The sequence below is a fragment of the Pelodiscus sinensis genome, chromosome 9, assembly GCF_049634645.1.
Source record: "Pelodiscus sinensis isolate JC-2024 chromosome 9, ASM4963464v1, whole genome shotgun sequence".
Lineage (NCBI taxonomy): Eukaryota > Metazoa > Chordata > Testudines > Trionychidae > Pelodiscus > Pelodiscus sinensis.
In genome coordinates, this window is record NC_134719.1 from 52160327 (window position 1) to 52176166 (window position 15840).

At 49.0% G+C, this 15840-nt stretch overlaps 3 protein-coding genes across 6 annotated transcripts in view; 2 read left to right on the forward strand and 1 right to left on the reverse strand.

The window, feature by feature from the left end:
• The window catches only part of BRINP3 (BMP/retinoic acid inducible neural specific 3), a 416465-nt gene that overhangs the window by 233289 nt on the left and 167336 nt on the right, over positions 1–15840 (forward strand). The gene's annotated exons all lie outside the window — the stretch shown is intronic.
• LOC142830608 (uncharacterized) lies at positions 30–1810 on the forward strand. Its single transcript, XM_075936745.1, has 2 exons — positions 30–962; positions 1158–1810. Exons 1-2 carry the CDS (start codon positions 413–415, stop codon positions 1661–1663), a joined length of 1056 nt encoding a protein of 351 aa, XP_075792860.1. The 5' UTR covers positions 30–412; the 3' UTR covers positions 1664–1810.
• Positions 2442–3794, reverse strand: LOC142830636 (uncharacterized). Its single transcript, XM_075937112.1, has 3 exons — positions 2925–3794; positions 2492–2670; positions 2442–2445 (listed from the first exon to the last, which is right to left on the reverse strand). The coding sequence occupies exons 1-3, from the start codon at positions 3396–3398 to the stop codon at positions 2442–2444; spliced, it is 657 nt and encodes a 218-aa protein (XP_075793227.1). The 5' UTR covers positions 3399–3794.

Below are 15840 nucleotides of genomic sequence, written 5' to 3' on the forward strand. Positions count from 1 at the left end.
ATCTGGCCATCTGTATCTCTCAGGGTATGTCTACACTAGAAAGTTAGTTCGAACTAACGGACGTTAGTTCGAACTAACTTTCCTATGCGCTACACTAGCGCTCCGTTAGTTCGAACTTAATTCGAACTAACGGAGCGCTTAGTTCGAACTAGGTAAACCTCATTTTACGAGGACTAACGCCTAGTTCGAACTAGCTAGTTCGAACTAAGGGCTGTGTAGCCCTTTAGTTCGAACTAGTGGGAGGCTAAGGCTTCCCAGGTTTCCCTGGTGGCCACTCTGGCCAACACCAGGGAAACTCTATTGCCCCCCTCCCGGCCCCGGAGCCCTTAAAGGGCCACGGGCTGGCTACTCACTTTGTGCCAGTTGCAAGGCTGCCAGCACCCGTGCCTGCACAGCCTGCACCTGCCACAGGATGAGCCAGCCATCCGAGGGCTCCCAGCCCTCCACTGCTCCCCACGACCAGCCTGGCGGCTCCCGGGAGCCTGCCCGGGGGCGCAAAAGGCGGGCGCCCGCCTGGTCAAGTGCGGAGATCGTGGACCTCATCGAGGTTTGGGGGGAAGCCTCAAATGTCCACGATCTCCGCACTAGCCACCGGAACGCGGCCGTCTATGGACGCATGGCTGCCAGCCTGGCCGCCAGGGGCCACCAGCGCAGCCGGGAGCAGGTGCGCTGCAAGATTAAAGACTTGCGGCAGTCCTACTCCCGGGCCTGCCTGCCAGGGGCTGACCCGGAGGCCTGCCCCCACTTCCATGCCCTGGACCGCATCCTGGGGCCTCATGCCGTCCCTGCCCCCCGGGACGTGATTGACCCCGGGGCAGAGGGACCGCTCCTGGACACCGAGGAGGAGGAAGAGGGCTCTGAGAGCCAGGAGCCTGCTGCCAGCCTTCCCAGGACCCGGGACCCCCGAGGCACCCCACAGAGCCGCTCGCCTGCATCATCAGAGGCCGGGGAGGCATCCACCTGTGAGTACCCTCGTGTTCCCCTTATGTGTACGGGGGGCTGGGGCGAGAGGGAGCCCCGGGACCGTGCGCCTGGGCCTTGCCCACTACGGAGCAGCAGCTGGGGATCCTGCAGGGGCCCTGGCCTTGCAGAGGGGAGCTGGGTTTCACACACCTGGGCCCCTGGGGTAATTGACCGCTGGTCTTCTTGCACCACAGCTGCAGCACCGGGGACTGCAGGGCGCACCACACCGCCTGCAGCAGCCGCCCGCGCCCGGGCAAGCAGGACAGCCAGGAACCAGGAGGACTACCAGAGGCGGCATCTCCGGTTCCTGGACCGACAGCTCCGTCTCCAGGACCACTGGGTCCAGGAGGACCTCAGGCTGCGCCAGAGGAGTCTGGAGGCCCTGGAGGAGCAGGGCCGTGCCCTGCGAGGCCACCTCCAGAGCCTGCTAGACCGCTTTCCATTTCCTCCTCCCCCTGCTCCCCCTCTTGCTCCCCCTCTTGCTCCCCCTGCTCCCCCTCTTGCTCCCCCTCTTGCTCCCCCTGCTCCCCCTCTTGCTCCCCCTGCTCCTCCTGCTCCTCCTGCTTCCGCTCCTGCTTCCGCTCCTGCTTCCTCCACACCCCCTGTCCTCTCTGCCCCCCCCTCCACAACCATTCCCCACCGACGCCCCCGGACCCGCAGTGTGGCGAGACGGGAGAGGCACCCAGACTCCCACCCCTGAGCTTTCCTTTCCCTTCCTCCCTTCCCTCCCCTCCCCTTCCAGCTCCCTCGTCCCAGGTTTCCCCCTCCCTTCTCCCACCTTCATTCCTCCCTCCCCCACCCCAGTTCTCTGAAATAAACAGACGTTTTTGTTTGAAAAACAGGTGTCTTTATTGTACAGTAGATAGGGAGGGGAAAGGGGAAGGGGGGGGGGGGGGTAGGGTGGAAGAAGGCCCCGGTGGGGCATGCAGGGAGAGGTCAGTCCTCCTCCTCCTCCACCTGGAAGCTCTCCCGCAGGGCTTCCCGGATCCGGATGGCCCCCCGCTGGGCTTCCCGGACGGCGGCGGTGCGGGGCTGACCGTAGTGTCCAGCCATGCGGTCAGCCTCAGCCATCCAGGCTGGCAAGAAAGCCTCCCCCTTCCGCTCACACAAATTGTGGAGCACACAACATGCCGCCACCACGGGAGGGATGTTGTGCTCGGCCAGGTCCAGACGGGTGAGGAGGCATCGAAAGCGGGCTTTCAGTCGCCCGAAGGCCCCCTCCACCACGATGCGGGCCCTGCTCAGCCTGTTATTGAAGGCCTGGCGGGAGGGATTGAGGTGTCCCGTGTAGGGCTTCATGAGCCAGGGCTGCAGTGGGTAGGCGGCATCCCCCACCAGGCAGACGGGCATGTCCACGTCCCCGACCCTGATGTGGCGGTCGGGGAAGAAGGTCCCGTCCTGCAGCCGCTGGCACACGGAGGAGTTCCGGTACACCCGGGCGTCGTGTGCTTTGCCGGACCAGCCCACATTTATGTCCGTCAACTGTCCCCGGTGGTCACATACGGCCTGCAGGATGACGGAGAAGTACCCCTTGCGGTTCACGTACCGGGACGCCTGGTGTTCCGGGGCACGGATGGGGATGTGCGTCCCGTCGATGGCCCCCCCGCAGTTGGGGAAGCCGAGGGCGCCGAATCCCCGGATGACGGCATCCGGGTTGGCGAGGCGGACCACCCTGCGGAGCAGCACCCGGTTGATGGCCTTGACCACCTGCGGAGAGAGACACAGCAAAGCGTCAATCAGTGGGGCGCCCGGGTGGCTGGGAGCGTGCGTGCCCTGGCAGTGCCCTGCGCCCCACTCCCGGAAGCAACCCCCCTGGCGGCGTGTAGTACGGCCGGGACAGCCCGACCCCTCCGGTGCGGGGCGCTTTCGCCTCCTCCCGCCCCCCCCTTTGTCCCTGGGGCGGCCCATCCCCTCCTCGCAGCCCCCCTCCCCCCCGGCTCGGTGGCCGACGAGCGCCGTACCTGCATGAGCACTGCTCCGACAGTGGATCTCCCCACGCCGAACTGGTTCCCGACGGATCGGTAGCTGTCCGGCGTGGAGAGCTTCCAGAGGGCGATGGCCACCCGCTTCTGGAGGGGGATGGCGGGCCTCATGCGAGTGTCCCTTCTTTGCAGGGCAGGGGCGAGCCACTCGCAGAGCTCCAGGAAGGTGTCCCTCCTCATCCTAAAGTTCTGGGTCCACTGTCGGTCATCCCAGTGCTCCAGGACGATGCGGTCCCACCAGTCGCTGCTGGTGTCCAGACGCCAGATGCGGCGGGGCACGCCGGTGCCGGGGCGCCGCCGCGGCTCCTCCACGGCCCCCAGGGCGGCCAGGCGGAGAGGCAGGGGGCTGACGTTCCCCAGGTGGTGCCAGGCAGCCTCGAGCCATTGCTGGCAGGCTTGCAGCAGCAAGTCCAGAACGTGCACCAGAAGGTGCAGGGCGAGCCGTGGCTCCATGTTGCCACCTGCGGCGGCCCCCCCCGAAGGGAAGCACCGACACAGACGGGCACAGAGACCGACGCTTTGCTGTCCCTCGGCGAGGTTGGCAAGCAAGCAGGAAAAGCTGCGAACCGGCTGTCCAGGGGGGGTCCCTTTAAGCACGAGCCTCAGATAGCCTCAGACAGCAGCCACACAAAGCAACTGCTGACCTGATGCCCTGCCAGAACCGGTTTCAGCTGCCCTTAAATGCCCCCCTGCGTCCAATCAGTGTGGACGCGCTAGTTCGAACTAGCAAAACGCTAGTTCGAACTAGTTTTTAGTTCTAGATGCGCTAGTTCGAACTAGCTTAGTTCGAATTAACTAATTCGAACTAAGTTAGTTCGAACTAGCGCTGTAGTGTAGACGTACCCTCATGGACCACAAATGATTTGTTGTTGTTCAATGCCTTTTGAGGAGGAGATCTGTAACATGGTGCGTGGAAGGTCAGACAGCCTAATGATTTTTGTGCTGACCATCAGCCCCAAGTTTCCCTGGTCAAAGTGTCTAAATCTTTTAGACTAGAAGGGCTAGGTGCTCTGTGTGAGTCAAACTCTGAACTCAGTGTCTTCCCAGTCCAAATCCATCACACTGGGCTACTTCCTAGCACTGACTCTTCATTTGAGGGTACATTCCCTGTTGTCCCATTTGCTGGGGGTGGCTAGGTCTCCCATAGGGCTCTCTTATGGGTCTTGAACAGCATCCATCTGCAGTCTCCTGCTCCTTCAGTGGTTCAGGCATATGTTAGGTGAGTCTGAGCCTTGCAATGGCATACTTTAAAGGTCTCCAGAATACTCCCTTTTGGCTGAGAAGATATGCTCCCTGGTGTCTAGTATGCTAGTGAGCCTTCTTCACAGGCCCTAGCTGTTACGCTCCCTGACTCTGCCAGTCATCCCTGAAGTCAGGGCCGGCTCTAGGTTTTTTGCCACCAGAAGCAAAAAAATTTTTGGTGTTGCCCCCCCCCCACCCACACACACTTTCATCTCCTAGGAGAGTGCCAGGGACTCCCCACGTTAGGATAATGGGAGGGCAGTTTCATCCACAGCAAGCCAATTAAAGACTTCCAAAGCATGCAGCTGTTCACATCACCTAGTGCTGGAGTCCCGGTCCCACTCCTCACTCTGCAAAGGGATGTTATTATTAGAAGCCTTATAATCACTCGGACTCCAACCCCAGCCCATAATCTGTCCAACTCTTGGGCTATGTCTACACTCACGGCTTCTTGCGCAAGTATGGCCGTTCTTGCGCAAGAATCCGCAGAGCATCCACACTACCCACCTGCTCTTGCGCAAGAAGATTTACAGTACGGCGTGGTAAGAGAGGGCTTCTTGCGCAAGAGCTACACTCTTTTTTAACAGGTGTAGCCCTCTTGCGCAGGAGGTCTTGCGCAAGAGGGCAGTGTGGACGCTCGGCAAGGATTTCTTGCGCAAGAAACCCCTATGGCTAAAATGGCCATCAGAGCTTTCTTGCGCAAGAGTGTCCACACTGCCATGGGCGCTCTTGCGCAAAAGCACAGCTCATACATGGTAGTGTGGGCTTTTTTTTCCACAAGACTTCTTGCACAAGAACCCTTGCACAAGATGTTCTTGAGCAAGGAGCCGCCAGTGTAGACATAGCCTTGGTGTCCATGGACAAGAATCAGCCTCGCTATACAATGAAACAGTTCAAAGGAATTAAGAGAACTTTTGTTTCTACTCCCCAGCTCAACTGTCCAGAACAAGATAAAAGTGACAAGGAGTCTTGTTGTAAACAGGATGTAAACAGTGGTTCTGGTTACTTACACTAGTGAACTGGTAGAATTTCTTTAAAAGTTGAGACATGTTCTATTTAATTTTTAGACATGTTCTATTTAATTTTTAAATTTAATTCATAAGTTACTTAAATAGGTTATGATAAATTTAGGCCATAACAATTTTTAATTTAAAGGTATATTATTTAAAACAAAGCCTATTTAAATGGGACCACAATTCCAATTTTGATAAAAACTCTTCTATCCCAGACAGGAAGGGACTTGGGGACACAGGCACTGGGAACACCAGAGTTCCTCTTCCTCAGACAAAGGAAAAGGGAGAATCACCTGGGTCCCAGGCAGGTGTGAGATTGTCAGGACACAGCACAAGGGGACTGGATTCCTGGGCAGGTAGGGGGAGGGAGGGATCAGGGCCCAGAGAGTAGGGGGAGGGGAGATTGTTTAGAGAGTCAGACAGGAGATGGGGATCGAGGTGGGGGGGGGGAGAAGAGGAGAGGAGGTCCTAGCAGGGTTGCAGTGGGCCATGAGGTGGGCTTGCTGGGCAGAGGCCGAGCTGGGAGAGTCGGGGTTTTGGGGGGAGGGTCGTGGGACAGTGGCCAGGGGCACACAAGCCAGTTGGGGGGGCAGAGGAGGGGGAGTTCCAGGGAGGGCGCACAGGGGGGTAGCCAGCTGGGGGGCGCACACGGGGGGCACACTCACGAAGGCAAAGAAGAGTTCGCTGGGCTCAGCTTCACCAGCCACGGCCGCCCCTTGCCACCCTCCCGAGAGGGGCTGTGCCTCGGGACTTCCCATGCAGAACTCCCAACCCCCCGGGGTCAGGCTCAGGCTCTGAGCAGCCGGGCGTGGGGCTCCTAGCTTGGGGCGGCCTCCGCGGGGCTCCCCGCTCGGGGGTGGGGACCCACCGTGGCTGAGCCCCAGCACCTGCCGCTCCAGCGAGCCGGCTGCCAGAAGCAGGCACCATGGCCGTGGCCTGCCCCACCGGGCTCAGCGTCGTCAGGCACCCCGCCCTCCCAGCGCCCTGCCTCGCTCGCCCCTCTCAGCGCCCCGGGGCCAGGTGCAGGCTCCGAGCAGGTGGGCGCGGGGCTCCCAGTTCGGGGCGGCTCCGGGAGGTTCCCCGCCACCCTGCTCCTCCTCTGGGCCAGAATGCCACCCCTGGCAATGTGCCGCCCCAAGCACCTGCTTGTTTTGCTGGTGCTTGGAGCTGACCCTGCCTGAAGTGAGCCAGGCTTTTCTCCCCCACTATGTTCGACATTGACTGCAAGGATAATGGGGCAAAGCTCACTGGACTGACAGATTCTTTAATCCCTGCCATGCTGGGGGACAGCTTCATCACAAGAAGTAAATCTTGAGACTAGGAGTACATCTAAACTACATGGCTCTGTCAACAGAGCTATGTAGATTAGTGTACTCGAAAAAGGGAAATGAAGCAGCGATTTAAATAATCACCACTTCATTTACATCAAAATGCCACCACGCTGTGCCAATCAGCTGTTTAGCAGCATAGCACGGTAATCTGGATGCTCCATGGTCAACAAGGGAAGCCCTTGTCGACCGCCCCAGTAAATTTCATTCCACAATTATTTAAATTGCCGCTTCATTTCCCTATGTCTAGAAACCTCATCTACATGGCTCCGTTGACGGAGCCATGTAGTCTAGACATACCCTGGGAGTTTCAAAGGCAAAACATTATCCAAATGTCAATAATGACAGTGGGATCCTTTCCATTGACTTTAGGGGACTTTAAAAAAATGAGGCTGAGTGTGAGACATAGTTTCCCATTGAGACAATGATTCCCATTGGCTTTGACACAGCAGGCACATAAAGCATTTGAAAATCAATCCAGAATTAGTAATTTATAAGATAGTTGTCAATTGACTTCTAAGATCATATACACAGTCCATATTCTGGTTGTTAGAATTCCTTCTGGGGTTAGAGTATATGGGGAATCTTAAACATGCACTTTCCCGCTTCATTAACACACAGATGCGGTATTCCCCCATTTTTCTCTTTCCTTTAATTATACCTCTGAATGGGTTATTCCTTTTATACTCTTATAAGAAAAAAAAGAAAACAAATATGCATGTTTCTTGTATTTAATAGTGCTCCTCAACATTTGTATTCATGAGCAAAAAAGAAAACTTGGCAAATGCCTGACCTTGAAGTAAGATTTGTGTGCCTCTGCGACCACTTGGCATGCATGAATTACCCTTTTTGACCATAAAGGGAGCTTGCACATTGCTGTCAGTGAAATGTTCCCAACTCTTCATTCACAAACACAGAAATATACTCCTCAAGGGCATTCTAAAATGAGACTTCTATGAAGTTATATAATATTTCATGTTGCTATGAGATAACATGAAAGACAGAATTTCTAGTTGCTCTTATTTCTTTTAGAAATTGTGGCTAGTAGTGGCTGAGAAGTTAAATCTGTCATCATGGAAAACAACATGGGCAAGACTATTGTCTAGAAGGATTTTGTGGTATACTGCACTAACTCACCAGGCATATCATCACTTGAGAATACTCGTACCCATTTATGCAGGGAAGTAAGGTGCCTCTGCATGGACCATCTGAATGGCCAGAACTTGTAGGAAATCTCACAAAGGTGTGTGGATAAAGCCAAGAGTCCCCACCCCTTAGCGCTGTGCCAGACTGTGCAAAGGAATCTGGCTGCTACCCAATTCCTGAGATAGCATTGCTCCTCCTTCTTCAGGCTGGATTGTAAAGTTACGGTATAGTTCAAAATCTGAAAAATGGCAGTGAGTCCCTTTACCAGGATACTCTGCAAGAGAATGCTAAAAAGATGTTTTTAACTTTCACATAGGCTTTGGCTTAGAAGTGCTGAAAGCCCCAAAACTTGAGAAGATTCTTCTTTGTGCACCACATAATGCAAAAAGTCATCACTTTTTTCCACTGATAGAAATGTAGCGGTGTTAGTCTGGTGTAGCTGAAGCAAAATACAGGACTATGTAGCACTTTAAAGACTAACAAGATGGTTTATAAAGCTTTCATGGGCCAGACCCACTTCCTCAGATTAAATAGAGAAGAAAATAGTCACAACCATATATACCAAAGGATACAATTTAAAAAAATGAACACATATGAAAAGGACAAATCAAATTTCAGAACCGAAGGGGGATCCGGGGGGGGTGGGAAGGGAAGGTAAATGTCTGTGAGCTAATGATATTAGAGGTGATAATTGGGGAAGCTATCTTTGTAATGAGTAAGATAACTAGATTGTTTGTTGAGACCGAGGAGTAAAGTGTCGAATTTTAGCATGATGACAGTTCAGAGGATTCCCTTTCAAGTGCAGATTTGAAAGGTCTTTGAAGCAGGATGCAGGTGAGTAAGTTGTTGAGACAATGTCCTTTCTGGTTGAAATGGCAAGAAACTGTTTTTTCTTTGTGATCCTGTCTAATATCTGTTTTATGGGCATTGATCCTTTGGCGAAGTGTCTGAGACGTTTGTCCAATATACACAGCAGATGGACACTTTTGGCACATGATAGCATAAATTATATTTCTGGATGCGCAGGAATATGTGTTCATGATCTTATAACTCACTTGGTTAGGTCCAATAATGGTATCAGCAGAATGAATATGTGGACAAAGCTGGCAACGGGGTTTGTTGCAAGGGAAGGTACCAGGGTTGGTATTAGTGTGGTATGTCCTGTGGTTGTTGGTAAGAATCATCTTGAGGTTAGGTGGTTGTCTATAGGAGACTATGGGTCTGTCTCCCAGAGCCTTTTGGAGTTTGGTATCCTGTTCTAGTATAGGCTGTAGTTTATTGATAATTTGTTGGACAGGTTTAAGTTGGGGGTTGTAGGTGATGACAAGTGGTGTTCTATTGTTGGTTTTCTTGGGTCTGTCTTGAAGTAGATGGTTTCTAGGTATTCGTCTGGCTCTTTCAATTTGCTTTTTTATTTCTCCGGGTGGGTAGTTGAGGTTTATAAATGCTTGGTAGAGATCCTTTCAAATCTGCACTTGAAAGGGAATCCTCTGAACTGTCATCATGCTAAAATTCGACACTTTACGCCTCGGTCTCAACAAACAATCTAGTTATCTTACCCATTACAAAGATAGCTTCCCCAATTATCACCTCTAATATCATTAGCTCACAGACATCTACCTTCCTTCCCCCCCGCATCCCGCTTCGGTTCTGAAATATGATTTGTCCTTTTCATATGTGTTCATTTTTTTAAATTGTATCCTTTGGTATATATGGTTGTGACTATTTTCTTCCACTATTTGATCTGAGGAAGTGGGTCTGGCCCACGAAAGCTCATCATCTAATAAACCATCTTGTTAGTCTTTAAAGTGCTACATAGTCCTGTATTTTTTTTCCACTGGTGTGTGTGGAGGGTGGAGGGGGTGGTTTTTTTTTTTTTTTTGCAAAACACAATGAAATTAAAATTCAGATTTCCATTTTACTATATATAAAGTGCACAGTAGATCTGCCCCCAATTCAGTTATCACACAGCTGTACCTGAGATACTGTATACCAATATGGTTCTATTTTCTTCATTGTGGAACTGGGAATGACTGTGATGCCTCGAGATATAAAGCCTGAGATTTAAGTGGATCTAGGTCAAATTAAAATTTATAAACAAATAAAACAAGTATGTAGGGGCGAAATTAGAAAGGTATGGTACAAAATCTCAGAATAGCTGGAGACATAAAGGATAACAAAAAAACATTCTACAAATATATTAGAAGCAAGAGGAAGACAGTGTTGTGTGCAGAACAATACTCTGTTTCCCACATCAATGACATCTTTATGGGCCTGGCTGAAGGACAAAAGTTCAGCAAGATTGATTTGAGTTGAGCATATTTTTTCAGATACGTGTCAATGAGAAGTCCCAGCGTTGTTGGCTACTGTGATGCATAAAGGGTTTTATCGTTATTGTTGCTTACCCTTCAGAATAACTTCAGTCCCAGTTTTGTTCCAGAGGGCTATGGACCAGTGCTATCTTGATGACATCCTGGTAATAGGTAGGAATGAGGAGAATCACCTTAAGAACGTAGAGGCTACCCTACAAAGACTGGAAGAGTATGGCCCATGAGTCCACAAAGACAAGTGTGCATTCTTTCAGCCCTCTGTTGAATATCTGGGATACATTATTGATGGTACCGGCCTTCATAGGTCCCCTTCAAAAGTTAAGGCTATTGTGGAGGCTCCAACTCCTCAAAAAGTTAATCAACTTCATTTGTTTCTAGTATTATTGAACTACTATGGAAAGTTTATTTCATAGTTAGCCACACTGTTAAAACCACTTTATGAGCTCATTGGCCAAAACAAGGCCTGGAAGTGGATTGAAGCCTGTGATGTTGCATTTAACAAGGCAAAATGTGCATTGCTAAACTCGGAGGCCCTGACACATATTGATCCATCTTTACCTTTCCAATTGGCTTGTGATGCCTCCCCATATGGAGTGGGAGCCGTCATGTCACACTTTATGCCTTTCGGAGAAGAGAAACCAATTGCTTTTGCTTCACATACCTTAAGCAAAGCAGAAAATAACTATGTGCAAATCGACCATGAAGCATTGGGTATCATTTTTGGGATTCAGAAATTTCACCAGTACCTGTTTGGACAGAAGTTTACACTTCTCACTGACCACTGACCTCTGACTAGGGCATTTTTTGGTCCACACACAGGCATTCCACCATTGGCTGCTAGGCGTATGACACATATATGAAATCAGATATCAGAAATATATTCTGCATGGTAATGCAGCTGGTCTCTCTAGGCTGCCTTTGCCAGTCAAACATCAAAATAGTGGCCAGAAGGAAATCATCTACTTTGAACACGTAGCGAACATGCCCATCACTCATAGACTCATAGACTTTAAGGTCAGAAGGGACCATTATGATCATCTAGTCTGACCCCCTGCACAGTGCAGGCCACAGAATCTCACCCACCCCTCCCAGAATAATCCTCTCACTTATCTCTCAGATATTGAAGCCTTCAAATACTTCGAAGACCCCAAGATGCAGAGAATCCTCTAGCTGTGATCTGTACCCCATGCTAAAGAGGAAGGCGAAAAACCTCCAGGGCCTCTGCCAATCTACCCTGGAGGAAAATCCCTTCCCGACCCCAAATATGGTGATCAGCTAAACCCTGAGCATGTGGGCAAGACTCATCAGCCAGACACCCAGAAAGTTCTCTATAGTAACTCCTATCATCCCTCCATTGACCTATTCCCACTGATAATGAATGGACAATTAGTTACCAAGATCATGTTATCTCATCAAACCATCCCCTTCATAAACCCATCTAGTTTAATCTTGAAACCAGATAGATCTTTTGCCCCCACTACTTCCCTTGGAAGGCCGTTCCAGAACCTCACTCCTCTAATGGTTAGAAACCTTCGTCTAATCTTAAAACTACCTAGTAGCCAGCTTATATCCATTTGTTCTTGTGTCCACATTGGTATTAAGCTTAAATAATTCCTCTCCCTCCCTGGTATTTATCCCTCTAATATATTTTAAAAGTGCAATCATGTCCCCCTTCTTTTGGATAAGGTAAACAAGCCATGCTCCTTGAGTCTCCTTTCATAAGACAGGTTTTCCATTCCTCGGATCATCCTAGTGGCCCTTCTTTGTACCTGTTCCAGTTTGAATTCATCCTTCTTAAACATGGGAGACCAGAACTGCACACAGTATTCCAACTAGGGTCTCACCAATGCCTTGTATAATGGCACTAACACCTCCTTATCCCTACTGGAAATACCTCGCCTAATACATCCCAAGATCGTATTAGCCTTTTTCACAGCCATGTCACAATGGCGGCTCATAGTCATTTTATAATCAACCAGGACTCTGAGGTCCTTCTCCTCCTCCGTTACTTCCAACTGATGTGTCCCCAGCTTATAACTAAAATTCTTGTTATTAATCCCTTACACTTCTCACTATTAAATTTCATCCTATTGCTATCACTTCAATTTACAAGATCATCCAGATCTTCCTGTATGATACCCTGATCCTTTTCTGAATTGGCAATAGCTCCCAACTTTGTGTCATGCGCAAATTTTATTAGGACACTTCCACTTTTGGTGCCAAGATCAGCAATAAAAGATTAAATAAAATTGGCCCTAAAACTGATCACTGAGGAACTCTGCTAGTAACCTTCCTCCAACCCCACAGTTCACCTTTCAATATGACCCGCTGTAGTCTCCCCTTTAACCAGTTGCTTATCCAACTCTCAACTTTCATATTAATCCCTATCTTTTCCAATTTAACCAATAATTCCCCATGTGGTACTGTATCAAATGCCTTACTAAAGTCGAGGTAGATTAGATCCACTGCATTTACTTTATCTAAAAAATCTGTTACTTTCTCAAAAAAGGAGATCAGGTTGGTTTGGCACGATCTACCTTTTGTAAAACCATGTTGTAATTTGTTCCAATTGCCATTAGCCTCAATGTCTCTAACTACTTTCTCCTTCAAAATTTTTTCCAGGATTTTACATATTACAGATGTCAAACTAACAGGCCTATAGTTTCCCTTTCTTAAAAATCGGAACTATATTAGCAAATCTCCAGTCAAATGGTACAACCCCTGAGTTTAGAGATTTATTAAAAAAATTTGCTAATGGACTTGCAAGTTCATGTGCAAGTTCCTTCAATATTCTTGGATGAGGATTACCTGGGCCCCCCGATTTACTCCCATTAAGCTGTTCAAGTTTGGCTTTTACTTCGGATATGGTAATATCTACCTCCATATCTTTAGTCCCATTTGTTACCATTATCCCTAAGCTCTTCATTAGCTTCATTAAAGACTGAAGCAAAGTATTTGTTTAGATACTAGGCCATTCCTAGGTTATCCTTAACCTCCACTCCATCCTTAGTAATTAGCGGTCCTACTTCTTCTTTTTTTGTTTTTTTCCTAGTTATATGACTATAAAACCTTTTACTATTAGTTTTAATTCCCTTTGCAAGGTCCAACTCTACCTGACTTTTAGCCTCTCTCACTTTGTCCCTACATGCTCTAACCTCAATAAGGTAGCTTTCTTTACTGATTCCTCCCATTTTCCACTCCTTATATGCTTTCTGCTTTTTCTTAATCACCTCTCTGAGATACTTGCTCATTCAACTTGGTCTAACACACCTGCCTATAAATATTTTCCCTTTTCTAGGGATACAGGCTTCTGACAGCTTCTGCAACTTTAACTTAAAATAATTCCAGGCCTCCTCCACTTTAAGATCCATAATTTCTTTAGTCCAATCAACTTCCCTAACTAATTTCCTTAATTTACTAAAGTTAGCCCTTTTGAAATAAAAAACCCTAGTCTCAGATTTATTTTTGTTTATCCTTCCATTTAATTTGAACTGAATTAGCTCATGATCACTCGAGCCAAGGTTGTCCCCTACAACCATTTCATCTATGAGGTCCTCGCTACTCACCAAAACCAAATCTAAAATAGCATGCCCCTCCCTTGTTGGTTCAGCAACTACTTGATGAAGGAATTCATCAGCTAACACATCTAGGAAAATCTGAGCCCTATTATTATTACTAGAACTTATTCTCCACTTATTCACCCCAAGCACTATCCCAGGGGAGGATCTGATAGTTTTCCTCCCCAATGTGATTTTTGCCCAAACAGACTCTGTCTTCTCCATTCCATCACTTTTTATTTCTTTACAATCTACCTCATCTTTAATATACAATGTGACTCCACCACCTTTACCCTTATTTCTGTCTTTCCTAAACAGCACATACCCTTCAAAACCTGTACTCCAGTCATACCTAGTATTCCACCATGTTTCTGTTATTCCTATAATATCTGGTTTCACTTCCTGGACCAATAGCTCTAGTTCCTCCTTTTTGTTACCTAGGCTCCTCGCATTGGTGTACAAACATCTTAATTTTTGCTGTTTGGCCTCATTCACATTCTTTACCCAATTTGGCACGGACGTTATACCTCCAACATGACCTATTAGACTAGTATCCACCCCACCCTTCCTCATGTTTATTCTCCTACCCCCAGCTATATCCTTTCTTACTTCGTCTTCCTCCCTCTCAGTGTTAAAATCTGGCGTAGAGATTACCTGGGCATCTCTCAACTGTCTCCACCAAATTCCTAGTTTAAAGCTCTCTTAATCAGTTGAGCCAGCCTCTATCCTAGAAGTCTATTTCCCTCCCTATTTAGGTGAAGTCCATCCCTAGAGAACAGTCCTCTGTCCATAAATGCCTCCCAGTGACCATACATCCCAAAGCCCTCCTTATAGCACCACTGCCTAAGCCATCTATTGATCATCATAATCCTGTCACATCTTAGTTGCCCTTCTCTAGGAACAGGCAGAATCCCACTAAAGATCACCTGAGCCTCAATTTCCTTGAGCATCCTCCCCAGCCTAGCATAGTCTCCCCTAATTTGTTCCAGCGAGAATCTAGCTGTATCATTTGTTCCTACATGAAAGATGATCAATAGATTCCTTCCTGCTCCCTTAATAATCCTCTTCAACCTCAGTTCCACAGCTCGTATCTTAGCACCTGGCAGACAGCACACCCTTCTATTCTCTGGATCAGCTCTGGTAACAGGCCTATCTATTCTTCTCAATAAGGAGTCCCCAATCACATAGACCTGTCTTTTCCTAGTGACAGTGAAATTCTCTGGTCTATCTCTAGCTTCCTCAGGCTGCAAGTCTTTGCCATTCCTATTTTCACTTGTAATCCTCTTTCACCCATCCTGTATCCTCCTAATGCTCATTATTGGTGTTGTCTCCATTAAGTTTTCCCCTTTATCTATGGCTGTGTCCAGACTCCATGCCTCCTTCGACGGAGGCATATAGATTAGCCACATCGGAAGAGGGAAATGAAGCCGCGATTAAAATAATCGCGGCTTCATTTAAATTTAAATGGCTGCCCCGATCTGCCGATCAGCTGTTTGTCGGCAGATCGGGAGAGTCTGGACGCGATGCCCCGACAAAGAAGCCTTTCTTCATCGACACAGGTAAGCCTCGTGAAACCAGGTTTACCTGTGTCGATGAAGAAAGGCTTCTTTGTCGGGGCATCGCGTCCAGACTCTCCCGATCTGCCGACAAACAGCTGATCGGCAGATCGGGGCAGCCATTTAAATTTAAATGAAGCCGCGATTATTTTAATCGCGGCTTCATTTCCCTCTTCCGAGCTGGCTAATCTACATGCCTCCGTCGACGGAGGCATGGAGTCTGGACACAGCCTATGGGACTAGCCACTTCTTCCTCTTCCTCACCCTTCCATCTTCATTATCTACCTGCTGTACCCCTTCTTCATTCTCCAGCTCCACATACCTGTTCTTGAGCTCTATTTTTCCTTCACTGACCCATCTTTTCCTCTGCCTGGTTCTCTGAGTCACATGCTTCCACTGTCCATTTTCTTCACCCAGCAGTCCCCCCTCTGAGACCCTTGATCCTGCTTCCATCTGCATATCTAAACTTTCCCCTTCAGCCACGTCATGCCTTTGCTCCATCATCTGCTCAAACCCCCTTCTAAACTCATCCAGAGTTTCCACCTGCATCTCCAGTCCTCGGATCTTTTTTTCCATCAGCTCGATCAGGCGGCACTTCATACAAACAAAACTCCTTTCAGGTACCCCCTCCAGAATCATGTACATACCGCAGCTATCACATCCAATCATCCTCCTTGTGTTCTCTACTACTTGGGCCATGGCCACTAATGCCTCTATGTTTTA

Bases quoted from the DNA above. Each gene is read 5' to 3' on its own strand.
- LOC142830608 (XM_075936745.1), top strand. From the start codon at position 413: ATGAGCCAGCCATCCGAGGGCTCCCAGCCCTCCACTGCTCCCCACGAC. The intron at 963-1,157 runs GTGAGTACCCTC...CTTGCACCACAG, and splicing joins GGCCGGGGAGGCATCCACCT to CTGCAGCACCGGGGACTGCA.
- LOC142830636 (XM_075937112.1), bottom strand. From the start codon at position 3,398: ATGGAGCCACGGCTCGCCCTGCACCTTCTGGTGCACGTTCTGGACTTG. The intron at 2,671-2,924 runs GTACGGCGCTCG...CTCTCTCCGCAG, and splicing joins TCGGAGCAGTGCTCATGCAG to GTGGTCAAGGCCATCAACCG.